This window comes from Hibiscus syriacus, unplaced genomic scaffold (genome assembly GCF_006381635.1).
Source record: "Hibiscus syriacus cultivar Baekdansim isolate YM2019G1 unplaced genomic scaffold, ASM638163v2 tig00113719_pilon, whole genome shotgun sequence".
Taxonomy (NCBI): Eukaryota; Viridiplantae; Streptophyta; class Magnoliopsida; order Malvales; family Malvaceae; genus Hibiscus; species Hibiscus syriacus.
In genome coordinates this window covers 101,551-115,272 of record NW_024063467.1, presented here as the reverse complement: position 1 = coordinate 115,272, position 13,722 = coordinate 101,551, and the positions used below count along the sequence as shown (strand labels likewise).

At 37.8% G+C, this 13,722-nt stretch overlaps 2 protein-coding genes and 2 pseudogenes across 2 annotated transcripts in view; 2 read left to right on the top strand and 2 right to left on the bottom strand.

Moving 5' to 3' along the window:
* The window catches only part of LOC120186785 (synaptotagmin-5-like), a 29,182-nt gene extending 20,878 nt beyond the window's left edge, over positions 1 to 8,304 (bottom strand). The window contains exons 1-3 of the mRNA XM_039190635.1: positions 8,293 to 8,304; positions 8,125 to 8,132; positions 5,919 to 5,925 (exon numbers count right to left, since the gene is read on the bottom strand). The gene's annotated coding sequence lies outside the window, so the exon portion shown is untranslated. The remainder of the gene's footprint in view (positions 1 to 5,918; positions 5,926 to 8,124; positions 8,133 to 8,292) is intronic.
* Positions 987 to 4,114, top strand: LOC120186781 (annotated as a pseudogene).
* LOC120186783 lies at positions 6,837 to 11,899 on the top strand (annotated as a pseudogene).
* A 481-nt stretch (positions 11,900 to 12,380) lies between these two features.
* On the bottom strand, positions 12,381 to 12,853 carry LOC120186798 (non-specific lipid-transfer protein 2-like). The gene has a single exon (XM_039190648.1). It carries the CDS (start codon positions 12,781 to 12,783, stop codon positions 12,493 to 12,495), a length of 291 nt encoding a protein of 96 aa, XP_039046579.1. The 5' UTR covers positions 12,784 to 12,853; the 3' UTR covers positions 12,381 to 12,492.
* Positions 12,854 to 13,722: the final 869 nt, after the last annotated feature.

The following is a 13,722-nucleotide window of genomic DNA, read 5'->3' as shown; positions in this document are numbered from 1 at the left end:
TTCATTCTTGTTGTTGGAGTTATTGGTGCATGAACTCATTGCATACAACTGAACAAGCTGACCTCTTAAACTGCATTCTTCAACCTAAAACAATGTAACAATCCTTGTAAGTATACACAAACATAAAAAATGTCATAAAAATAATAATGAAAATTTGAAGACTATATAAAAAAAATTGCTTAAATTATACCCTTTTTTAAATATGTGCCTAAAATTTTTCGGTCAATCTAAGTGTTTAACGTTACAAATATTATCACTTTAAGTATTCGGGTTATAACCGCCACTGAAAAAATTCCGTCAAGTGACACATGTCATATTTTTTATAATTTTAAAATTTTATTTAAAAAAGTTAAAAATATTACTATATTTTAAAAAACCTTAAATCCCTAATTTCAACTCTAATTTCTCAATTTCCGATCACACCATCTATGTCGTCGCTATCCTTGCCATCTCCATTGTCATTCCTTGCCCTTATTGTCGAAGTCTTCGGGTAGCTTCAGTTTTATGATTTCGGGATAATTTCATTGGATTTAATAGTCGATTAGGGGTTTTTTTGGGACTCTATCGTCGGATAGTGATAGGTCGTCACGATAATGATGACGAATGGGGGTCTTGTGTGAATATAGAGATTGGATTAAAGATTTTCAAAGTTTTATGGTTTTTAAAATAAAATTATATTTTTAAGTTTTTTATTTTAAATTTTTTAAGGGTGTTATGGTTCGGACACCCAAATAATAACACTTAAACACCTGATTGATCGGAAAAAAAAAAAAACACCTAAATAAAATAAATATAATTTCAACCCTTATTTTTTATGTTAAGTAAAATAAAAAATCCATAATATTAAATTGAAAAGAGATTCATTTTTGTTTAATGACGCAATCGGACCAATCCGATTCGACTCTCGCAAGAGCATTGGAGTTCGGACAATTCGATAAACTCAATTCACGATGAATGCCATAATCATCTGTCGTTTCTCCCATTAAAGTAGTAAAAAAAGAAAAAGAGAAGGGCATTTCCTTTCGTTCTCCGACCCAAAAATGGCAGAGAATTCCACTTCCAAATACCTCCCAAATTCCATGCAATAATCCATCAAACACCCAAATCCCCTCACATTGGCAATGGCAGGTCCATCACTCATGGATTCCCTGTTCCAACGCAGTTTAGAGGACCTAATCAAAGGCCTAAGGCAGCAGCTGATCGGCGAGCAAGCTTTCATCTCCAATTCCCTCGAGGAAATCCGCAAGGAGATCAAATCAACTGACCTCTCTACCAAATCCACAGCTCTCCTCAAGCTCTCATACCTCTCCAATCTCCACTTCCACGACATGTCCTTGCCGCTTTCCCCCCTTGGAAGTCCTCTTTCCCTCGTTTTCTTCCACAAGAAGATTGCTCACCACGCCATCTCCTTTTCCTTCCACGATTCCACTCCCGTTCTCCTCCTCATAACCAATCATCTGCGTAAGGATCTTAACAGTACCAATGAGTTCGAAGTAAGCCTTTCTCTTCAATGCTTGTCTAGGATCGCTAATGTTGATCTCGCAAGAGATTTGACCCCGGAAGTTTTCACTTTACTGCTACTAATAAGCTTTATGTTCGGAAAAGGGCCGTGGCTGTAGTTTAAGGGTTTTGAGAAATACCATTCCGTTAGGTGTGTTTCAAGCGTTTAGTTGAGAATTTGGAGAATTCTGATCCTCAGATTTTGTCAGCGGTTGTTGGAGTGTTTTCTGAACTTGTTTGTAAAAGATCCCAGATCATATCTTCCTTTGGCACCCGAGTTTTATAAGATTCTGGTTGATTCAAAATCAATTGGGTTTCGATTAAGGTATGAAGATTTTTTCTAAGTTGGCTCCTCTCGAACCGAGGTTAGCAAAACGGGTTGTTGAGCCGATTTGTGATCTTATGAGGAAGACTGGGGCGAAGTCATTATTGTTTGAGTGTATTAGGACTGTGGTTACTAGTTTAGGTGAGTATGAATCTGCTGTGAGGCTTGCGGTTGGAAAGGTTCGTGAGTTTTTGGTGGACGAGGATCCAAATCTTAAGTACCTCGGATTGCAGGCTCTTAGGATTGTAGCTGAAAAGCACTTGTGGGCTGTGCGGAAAATAAGGAAGTTGTAATTAAGTCATTGAGTGATGCAGATCCTAATATAAAGATTGAATCGTTGCGGCTTGTGATGGCAATGGTATCTGAACATAATGTGTCTGAAATGTCCAGGGTTTTGGTCAATTATGCACTTAAATCTGATCCTGTGTTTTGTAATGAGATTCTTGGTTCTATTCTGTCAACTTGTTCGAGGAATCTTTATGAGATTATTGTGACTTCGATTGGTATGTATCACTTCTTGGTGAGATGTCTAGAATCCCACATTGCCAAATGGGAAATGAAATTGAAACCAGCTATTGATATTGGTCTGAGGGTCAAGGATGTTAGGCCAGAACTTGTTCGTATTGCTCTTGATTTGCTGATTGATCCCGCCTTACTTGGAAATTCATTCTTGCATGGTGTATTATCTGCTGCCGCTTGGGCATCTGGAGAATATGTTGAGTTTTCCAGGAACCCATTAGAACTTATGGAAGCACTATTACAGCCTCGCACTAGTTGTTGCCACCATCTATAAGGGCAATTTACATTCAGTCTGCCTTTAAAGTGTTAGTTTTTGCCTGCATACTTGTTTTGCAAGGGGAAAGTATGCTCCCTCTGCATCTCTGGATAATTTGCCTGCTGGAGTTTCAGCATCTGCGTCCTACGAATCATTTGACGATTTTTCTGTTGAAAATGTGCAGATGCGACTGTTGAACATGGCCAGACACGTGCTTCTCCTATCACCAAGGAGTCCATTGTAAACCTATTGAATCTGGTTGAGTTAGCTTTGGGCCCTCTATTAGGAAGCCATGACGTGGAAGTACAGGAGAGGGCACGAAATTTTCTTGGTTTTGTTGATTTGACAAAACCAGAAATTCTGAATTCTTCGATTCAAGAGAAAAAGGATTCAGAGGTAAAGGAGTGGAACTTCCAAAATCATCAAACTGATGCATGATGCCTTTTCCAAGGAGCTTGGACCTGTTTCTTTAAGTGCACAGGGAAAAGTTTCTCTACCAAACGGGCTAGTGCTTAAGGAGAACCTCAGTGACTTGGAAATGATATGTGGTGATATTGAACCATCTTCATCAAACTCATTTTCTTTTGGAAATCCTAACGAGGGGAAGGATGGGTTGTCTTTCTCTAGCCTTCAGATTAAAGAAGACTCTGAACAACCACATGAGTCCACTTCGCTGTTAGCTGAGCATCGTAAGCGCCATGGGTTGTATTATCTTCCTTCAGGAAAGAGTGAAACAATTTCAAATGATTATCCTCCTGCAAAATGACCCCACATTACAGGGTGATATCAATGATAATGCTGATGATCTTATTAAACTCACAGCGGAATCACTGTTCCCAAGAGAAAACCGAACCACAGCAAGCCTAGGCCTGTGGTGGTGAAATTGGATGGAGTGAATGAGAAACCTGTTGCAATGAAGCAGCCTGAGTCTAGAGATAATTCACTCTCGGGTGCTGTTCGTGAAGTTCTTTTTGGTAGTGAAGATATTCCACCTACTTCATCTCAAAGCAACCTTTCTAATTCTAGCAAGAGAAAAGGAAAGGAAAAACAACATACAGATCCTCATGTAGAATCAAAAGAAAGCACAGTTGGAGATGGAAATTCTAGTTCAAGAAGGAGAAAAGACCATAGTCAAGGTAAAGAGAGAAGACATAGAAGTCCAAGGGAGAAAAATGATGAGGAAAGAAAGACAATGTTCAGAAAGAAAAAAGAACCGTAGTGGTAGGCATAAATCCGACAAAAAGCCGAGGAGCCTTTGAATGTTCCTGCACAAACGTCAGTGATTCCGGATTTCCTTTTATAGCATTAAATTTTTTTATCCTTCAGTCAGAAACTGCGCTTAAGTGAAATTGGCTGATAAATCATCCCTTGTATTCTGCCTTCTCGTGTGCTCAAGGTTAGCTCGGCTGTAAATCTATACTTTCTGTTTCTATCTGGGGTTTGTGGTTTATTGGAATTTGAAAACTGTATTTGGATGTTACACATTTCGAATTCAATTTTGAAACATTCTGGCCCTCGAGTCTCGGTTTGAAAAGCTTTATGTGTTTCAAGTGTAGGTATGGTTTTGCTTTGAGCTTTGCTTTTCATTCAGTTTTACTACTACTAGGTCCGATGATATGCCATCCGATATCTTTGTGCATACTTATGTTTGATTGATATATGTGTCTTTGTAATGTCATCTTCATGCTATGCATATTCTTGTCTTAGATGTGGAAATCATAGCATCATTGTTTCATTGTTCATTCGAAAATCCGGGCTTTACTGACTCGGTGCAACGAATAGAGTTCATGTTACACTGTGGTTGATCTAATGCTAACAATCTATATTTTACAGTCTCGGCACCTATGCAGACTCTTGAATACATGCATATGATTACATGACATGTATATACGGGCTTTCCTAACGTCTAGTTTTTAATTTGAGTTTTAACATCGAAATCTTTAAAGGAGTTCAATAGTTATTGATTCAAAGTACAGACCTTATTCTCTCTAGTGGGTATGCCTTACAGTAGGAACCTTGTCATATGATTCAAGGCTGTACACTCTTGCTTTGTACTTATTTTCTTACCCTTCAATTTTGGAGTTCTAATTTTCTATAAATTTTTACGTTCGTATTTATATTTTTAATTTTATTCATCTTATGATATTTCTTCGGTCTAAATGAATTAATTTGAAGTTTCAATTCATGGGTTGTTCCGTTGGTCCGAATGTGACATTCGTTTGCCCATCGGATTATTGGCCTATCGGATAAATCGGATTTAGGGTATTACAATTCATATGTATTTAATTACTAAGATGGCATTGCCATGTCAGTTAATTTATTACAAATTAGTGTTAGATGACATAAGTTGTCTAGACTATCAAGTCTCACGTGAATTGTCATGTTCGTGTTGTAAAAGTTTAACGATTTAATCATCATTTTTATTAAAATCATATTAATTTGACCAACCAAAGAAAGATCGATGATTAGATTTAACTCGTAAATAATAAAGATTACAAAAAATATTAACATTAAAATCATATCAATTTGGGGTTATCATGACTCAGGTATTTATTCCGTTGTTTGGAATATTGGTGGCTTCAACGACCATCTCATTTTATGACGGCCACATTCATAGTTTGAAAAATAGCTGTTAAACTGTAGGTTTTATCAAAGATAAAGATTTTGCTTGGCGAGTGGCTCATGGTGATTTACGGTTGGTAAGCGTTTGCGAGAGGCCAAAATAAATGGATGTCCCTTTTTTCCCATATGTATGGGGTAAGGGGAGGTAAGATAGTAGGCTGCCCCCAACACCAGGTTGAGAGCAGCTTCCGTAGGAGACCTCCAAATTATGAAATGCCCTCCGTGGGACTTGATCCCACGACCTCAAGGTTTAGAACCTTGTGCTCTACCAACTGAGCTGGATGGTCATGTCCAATGTATATGTCCAATGTATGGAATAGGAGAAGAGACTGCGCATATGCGAGTTCAAGGTGCATTTTTGTCTGATTAACTTGTATCTCCATTGATTGGCTCGATTTGGTAATCTTTGGCATGAAGATTGATGACCTTAGCTTGCTTTTTTTGTTCTCCTTTGGAATGAAAGAAATTTCAAAGTGCATGAAAGCAAATGGCAACCCCTGTGGATATTGGCTATCAATGTCATGTCCTTGCAACAATAATTTTTATTGGCCAGGAACTAAGAGCTAGGGAGAGTGAGGACTACGCATATTTCTCCCGAAATGTCATCGTTGTAGGCCAGATGAAATGGCAAGCTCACCCTCTCAGTTATGTTAAAGTTAACCTGGCTGGTGCTTTTGAACTCATTTGGAGGATGACAACTGTTGGTGTTATTGCTCGTGACTCTCTCAGCTAGGTACTTGGAGGAATGGTTGCGGCATCGCCAAGTTGTGTTGAAGTTGGCCTATTGGAGATTGACGCTTTCATTGTTGCTCTTTCGTTGACTAGCGAGTCTAGTTGGACCCATATCAGATTCGACGCTCATTGTTAACAAGTTGTATAGACAAGAGGAAGATCTATCCAAGTTTAGTTATCACCTTTGGAAGCTCGTAAGACACTAGAGGCTAGGATCCACTTCAAGATTTGCTACGCTCCTAGATCTTGTAATTCTGTGACTCATACTCTAGCTACGTTGGCTCTTAGGCCTGGTAATGCTTTGTATTTTGACTCAGTTTGTCCTGAGCTTATATCGTTTGCTATATCCAATGATTATGTGTATGGTAATTTAAGTTCCTATGACACTCTTTTCCCTTTATAAGTTTAGAAGGAGTTTTTAATGAGATATTTAAAAAAAAAAAATCAAAAAGGTTTACCACCGATCTTGTCCAATTTATAAGAGTTTATGAAGTTGGATCTAAATCTATTTCTTCATAATTATAGGGATTATTTTCATAAATAAGAAAAAGTACCGATTCATTAACCATATAATTTTGAAATCTTAGAGGGTCCGTTTAGCAAAATTAGTTTAATCATTAAATTGATCACAATTATTAATCAAAAAGCCGTTATTAAAACTTGAAACCCGGTCCCGCTTTCATGAACCAATCATATCACGGTATAATCAATAAAAATCGACAAGTTCGCGAGAAATAAAGAGAAAATCGTAAAAAAATGACGAGAAAACGAATATAACCGTTGGAGACCTAAATTTCAAATCTCTTTCATCAATGGATTTTTGCATGTTTCTTCCCATTAAAGACAAAAGCTTCATCCTTCTCTCTTCTCTAAATACAAAAGCTCTCTTTCTCTCTCCGTACGCTCCTCTCAGTGTTTGCAAGTCTCACGCACTCTTTGATTTGATCCAGAAGATTTGAGTAAGTGCTTTCTAATTTTGATTTGGTTATTTCGAGTTGGAAATGGAAAATAATTGAAAGTAAGTGAACTTTCCTTCTAAGGATTTATAAACTGCATTAAGTTTATCGGTGAAGAAATGCTTCATTTTCTAGATGATTAGAAAGGAACTTTGGATTTACATAATTTTGTTACTAATTTAGTAATGCTAATGAAATTTCTTCTTCAATTTCGTATTACTTTATATTTTGCTTACTTTTTCCAGCTGAATTTTATAAACTGTGAAGGATTTGGGATATTTTCGAAAGCGGCACTAATTTTCAGCTTCATTAACTTCTAATCTGTTCGGAATTTAGGGTTTCTATATTTTTTCCATTTGTTTTCTGCTTTATTCATACTTTCTTAGATTGCAAATTTGGTAACTATTTGTTTATATTTTACCGACTGTTTCCATTTAAAGTTCGCAATTTCGCAGATCATATTTAAGCAGCTGGATTCGATCCGTTTCTCTGGGAGAGGGTTCTGACTGTAATACTTTTGGTGGTTTTCAAATCTGAAAGACACAAAGGAACAATGGAAAAGATGACAGCTAGAACTCCAGGAACCCCAGGCAATAAGATAGACAAGGCACCAGTACCACACCTGGAGGCCCAAAACCAAAGGAAGAGAAGATCATTGTTACTGTAAGGTTAAGGCCTTTAAGTAAAAGGGAGCAACTGGCCAAAGATCAAGTAGCATGGGAATGTGCAGATGATCATAACATTGTTTCTAAGCATCCTTCTCAAGAACGCACCTCTCAGCCATCTTCTTTCACATTTGGTAATTTTTAACTGCATGCTATATTTACACAGTTGGTTTTAACTTTCATGGAAATCTGATGTTTGGGGTTCTTTTATTTGTTTGCTCAGATAAAGTGTTTGGACCTTCATGCGTAAATGAAACGGTGTATGAAGGAGTGAAGAATGTTGCTTTGTCTGCTTTGGGAGGCATAAATGGTAGTATTTCGTTGTGTGTCTTTCTAGCTATTACTATTTTGATGCCTGTTTATTATTAATTGTTTGTTCCCTTTATTGAATACTTGAAATTGTGTAATTTCTGGCACAGCTACTATATTTGCTTATGGCCAAACCAGCAGCGGGAAGACATACACGATGAGAGGAATAACAGAGAAGGCTGTCAATGACATCTACCAGCATATAATGAATGTGAGACTCAGCTTCCATTGAAGCCTAACTATTTTTTCTTGTTGCTCATAATTTGATTTGCGATTTGTATTTTATACAAGTAGTTGGGTGCTCTTCTTAATGGTTTTGTTCTATATTTGAAATTGTTGCAGACACCAGAGAGAGATTTCACCATTAAAATTTCGGGATTAGAAATTTATAATGAGAATGTTAGGGACCTGTTAAATTCTGAATCTGGCCGCAATCTCAAGCTTCTAGACGATCCAGAGGTAATGGCTCTTACTGAAACACCTATGCTTTCAATCCTCCTCCTGTCATTAACTAGATTTTTGTCTGTTTAATCTCGGCTTGCAGAAAGGTACCATGGTTGAGAAGTTGGTGGAAGAAACAGCCAGCAATGATCAGCATCTAAGGCATCTAATAAACATTTGTGAATGTAATTAATGAAGCAATTTCTTTGAGTTAGCAGACTTTTTCCCTTTCTTAAACGCGAGTCTAATTTTTTTGATGGAATTTGTAGCTCAAAGGCAAGTTGGAGAAACTGCCCTAAATGATTGTAGCTCAAGGTCACACCAAATAATAAGGCTGGTAAGAATGAGAATTTCTGTTGGTTTTGTTAGTATACTCAATTCCTAACGGAAGCTAATCCATAGATTTGTTTGCCTAACAATGTAGACAATAGAGAGTACTCAGCGTGAAAACTCTGATTGTGTGAGATCATTTGTTGCAAGCCTGGTAAGAATGATCTTATCCCTTCTATGATCTGTACACTCCACATTTTCTTTACTAGTTGCTAGATTCCTGGTCAAGGCAACATCACCAAGTCTTATCCAAATATAACCAAAAACGATGTATGAATTACCATTCTGATGACAATATGTTGGGACCAAACTTGCAGAACTTTGTAGATCTAGCTGGAAGTGAAAGAGCTTCACAAACAAATGCTGATGGTGCAAGGCTCAGGGAAGGCTGTCATATTAACCTTAGTTTGATGACTCTGACATCTGTAATCAGAAAACTCAGGTCAGAGTCTGTTCTAGCATACTAGTTCTGATCTTCAAATATAATGAATTGGGAGACAAATAATGAAATGAACTTCAAAACAATACATATTTGGCATTTGGTATCGGCTACATCAACACTTCCAGTTTTATTTTAGTTCTATTATCATTTTGTTCATCACTGACTGATATCTCTTTGCAGTGTTGGAAAAAGAAGTGGTCATATACCATACAGGGATTCAAAGCTTACTCGAATATTGCAGCACTCACTAGGTGGAAATGCACGCACTGCCATCATATGTACTTTGAGTCCTGCTCTATGTCACTTTGAACAATCTCGTAATACTCTCTTCTTCGCTACCCGGGCAAAGGAAGTGACAAATAATGCACAAGTGAATATGGTACTTATTTTCATTCCTGCATTACGAGATTGACAGGGGTTTCCAATTGAACTGACATTTTTTGGAAACCTTGTTAGGTTGTTTCAAATAAGCAACTAGTCAAACATCTGCAGAAAGAAGTAGCCAGACTAGAAGCTGAGCTTCGCACCCCTGATCCTTCAAGGGAGAAAGACTTGAAAATACAAGAAGTAATGACATTTCGAATAAGCTATTCGATACCGTCTTCATCTTGAGTAGATTTGTTTCGTACTTTATATTGAAGCATAAGTAATCACATTTCTTGTTTTTGCTTTATAGATGGAAATGGAGATTGAAGAATTAAAGCGCCAAAGAGATCTGGCACAGTCCCAAGCGGACGAGTTACGTAAAAAATTTAAAGAAGATCAGCAGGTTCCCTCACTATTGCTTCCTATCTCTTACGTGTTCCATTCTCTTATAGCTAGACTAAGTTCAATTTTCTTTATGTGTTTATTTTCAGATTTCTAATCCATTTGAGTCTTCAAATCCATCTGTGAAGAAGTGCCTTTCATATTCTGATGTGCTATCTCCAAAACATGATAGGAAGGATCCAGTCCGTCATGATAAGACAAGAAAAACTATGTTGTTAAGGCAATCTATGAGACAATCATCAACTGCTCCATTCACACTTGTTCATGAAATTCGTAAACTTGAACACCTCCAAGAGCAGCTAGGAGAGGAAGCAAATCGCGCTTTAGAAGTACTTCAGAAAGAAGTGGCTTGTCATAGACTAGGCAATCAAGATGCAGCTGAGACAATTGCCAAGCTACAGGCAGAAATAAGGGAGATGCAATCTGTCCGGTCAATCCCTAAGGAGGTTGAAGTTGGAACTGCTATAGCTCCTAACAAAAGTGTTAGTGCTAACCTCAAGGAAGAGATTACAAGACTTCATTCACAAGGTAGCACAATAGCTAACCTCGAGGAACAGTTAGAGAATGTTCAGAAGTCGATAGACAAACTGGTGATGTCTCTTCCAAGTAATCAAAAATCCAACTGTGAAGAAACCCCCAAAACTAAGAATCAGTCTAAAAGAAGAAACTGCTTCCTTTAGCTTCTAGTCATGTTGCAAACCGACAAAATTTTCTAAAGTCTCCATGCTCACCTCTATCAACCACTCAGCAAGTTGTGGAGCCTGAGAATGAAGAAAATAGGCCTCCAGAAGATGATGACGTTGTTTCGAAAGAGTCTACCGCTGAGTCCAAGAAAGGAACACCTGTGAAAAGTGAAGAGGGTGGAGATGTCTCATCAAGGGAAGGCACACCAGGATATAGTCGTTCAAGTTCAGTCAACATGAAGAAAATGCAGAAGATGTTTCAAAACGCAGCTGAAGAGAATGTACGAAGTATACAAGCATATGTAACAGAATTGAAAGAGCGTGTTGCTAAACTGCAATACCAGAAGCAGCTTCTTGTTTGTCAGGTAAAATAATTGACTTTGCTCTTTCTGTACGATTTAACTTCCATTTTCCCCATTTACAGGGAGTTTATTTAGTTTTTGACTCGCTTTTAGGTGCTTGAGCTGGAAGCAAATGAAGCAGCCGGATACAATGTGGATGATGATGAGAGTGCAATTGAACCAGAGGAACCCCAAGTTGCATGGCATGTAACATTCAGGGAGCAAAGGCAGCAGATCATTGAGTTATGGGATGTCTGCTTTGTCTCCATCATCCATAGGACACAGTTTATCTGTTATTCAAGGGGGATCCTGCCGACCAAATATACATGGAAGTGGAGCTTAGGCGCTTAAATTGGCTGCAGCAGCATTTTGCAGAACCTGGAAATGCAAGCCCAGCAGTAACAGGAGATGAGCCCACAGTATCATTATCATCAAGGTTCTCATTCATTCTCTTATTGAAGCATGCACATCTCTTGTTGCTTCCAGTCGATTGTGTAAATAGCTTACTCTGCTTGGATTTTGTGTCTGTTTTCTTACAGTATCAGGGCGCTGAAGCGTGAAAGGGAATTTCTCGCAAAGAGGTTGACCACACGTTTGAGTTTCGACGAGAGAGACGCATTGTACATTAAATGGAACGTGCCACTGGATGGAAAGCAGAGAAGGCTTCAGTTCATAAACAAGCTATGGACAGATTCCCATGATCCCAAACACATAGAGGAGAGTGCTCAGATAGTGGCAAAGCTTGTAGGGTTTTGTGAAAGTGACAACTTGTCAAAGGAGATGTTTGAACTCAATTTTGCATTACCAGCTGATAAGAAGCCTTGGATGGCAGGGTGGAATCAAATTTCAAACCTTCTTAATTTATAAGACAAACTCTTTTCGTTTGTAATTACTTTTCGCATTCTGCACATGAAAATGAATTTTGGAGTCCCTTCTCCAATGCTCTACTTCATTTTCATCCATTATGGTGTCCGACCATTCGAGCACTCGGTCGTCATGTATTGTTCGAGTTATTCTTTGTACTCTTCATGTTTCAACAAAGGAATTTTGGTTCATTTGGTGAAATCTTTATGTCCTTTACTCCTTCCCCATCCATCATAAATGGTATATGCTGGTTTTTGGCTCTGCTTTTGTGTAAGGTCCATTGCAACGTAGAAAGTGTAGTGACCCGGTCATGATCCGTCGATCATGTCATAAGAACATGGTATAAAGTTGTCCCTTTTTAAATACTCTCGAGTCTCTCATTCGAATATGGAACAAAACTTTGCAAGACTTGTAAGCACTAAACAACTTAAGATTATGTTTTTATATGCATAGTTGTCTGAAATGAATCGGATTGGTGGGGCAAAATCAAAAGTTGGGCATGGTTGTAATAATCCAACACTGATTTCCATTAAACAAGATTACGTCTGCAACAACTGGTAGAATATCTCAGATAGATCACACACAGAAACAGTAAACAAAGTGGTGAAATGTGACGATGACAGAGGCTATATAAACTAAGTGCTCTTACTACGGACATCAAAACAAAGATAATCCCACAACGAAGCTACAATAAAACCACCTCTCTTCACATTCATATGGTGAAAACGAGAGGCTTTTTTCAGCACTTTGGGAAGGGAGTCCCGCAGGTGGAGGCAACTTTCCTGGCATTTGGCGTGTTGACGAATTTCTTGAGGTTGGGGTTCCTAAGGTATTGGCAGAGGCAAGGCTTCTGTTCCTTGATCTTGCTGCAGCACAGCTTGGACGGTGGAGATGATGATGTTATGGCACCCACGCAAGGGCTCAGCTGCGTCGGGTTGCATGTCACCGCCGTCGACAGCTCCGCTTCGGTCAGCAGTAGGAGCACCACCACTGCCGCTGCCGCCAACACTGCCGTGTATGGTGTCTTCATTCTTCTCTTCTGGTTTGTGTTTGAGTGTAGGTGAGCTTTGTGTGTGTATGGACTTGTGATGTTTGATGCAAAGTATGGTGGAGTTCCCTTGCAATTTATAGTGGTGAGGGTTTGGTCAAAATGGGAATTTGAGTTGGAAATCAGTGGCAATTTTCATGTGGAGTTTTGACGAAGGGATTGTGAAATTCACATTCTTTTTAGTTTGGACCCACTTGAATGATTAATTCGGCAGAGTTTACTAAATGAAGAAATTCACATACCAATAATAAAAATTGGGTAAAGTACACAAATGGTCCTTTGACTATATGATATTATTTTATTAAGCCATATGACTATTAAAAGTTACAAAATGATTCTCCTATATTAAAAGTTACAAAATCGTTACTGACTATTTATTATGTTCCAAACTCGTCATTTTTCTGTTAAAAATTAATGACAGTATGAACTGAATGTTAATCTATTGTCTAAGATATGATGAGATTTTAGATTCATATTTTATCATATCTTAGACAGAAGGTTAACATCTAGCTCAGACTATAGTCAATTTTTTAACGGAAAATGATAAATTTGGAATATAATGAATAGTTGGGTGACCATTTTGTAACTTCTAATAGTCGGGGACTCAACAAAGCGACATCCTATAGTCAAAGTACCATTTTGTAGTTTTTTTATAGACGTAAGACTCAACAAAGCAACATCATACGATCATGTGACCATTTGTATACTTTACCCATAAAAATTTATAATTATAGGCTGATATAATAAAAGATGTTAATTCTTTAAATAAAAATAAAAGCTATTAATATTGTGAATAAAATATATTAGATTAAGAGTGTTATCTTATATTAAGTTTTTACGGTTTTTAGGAATGTATATGAGATTGAAATTCGAGTTTGGACTAGATTTAAATTTATGATGAAAAATTTTCATCTCCATCTG

Excerpts from the sequence above, each read along its gene's own strand:
- LOC120186798 (XM_039190648.1), bottom strand. The coding sequence starts at position 12,783 with ATGAAGACACCATACACGGCAGTGTTGGCGGCAGCGGCAGTGGTGGTG.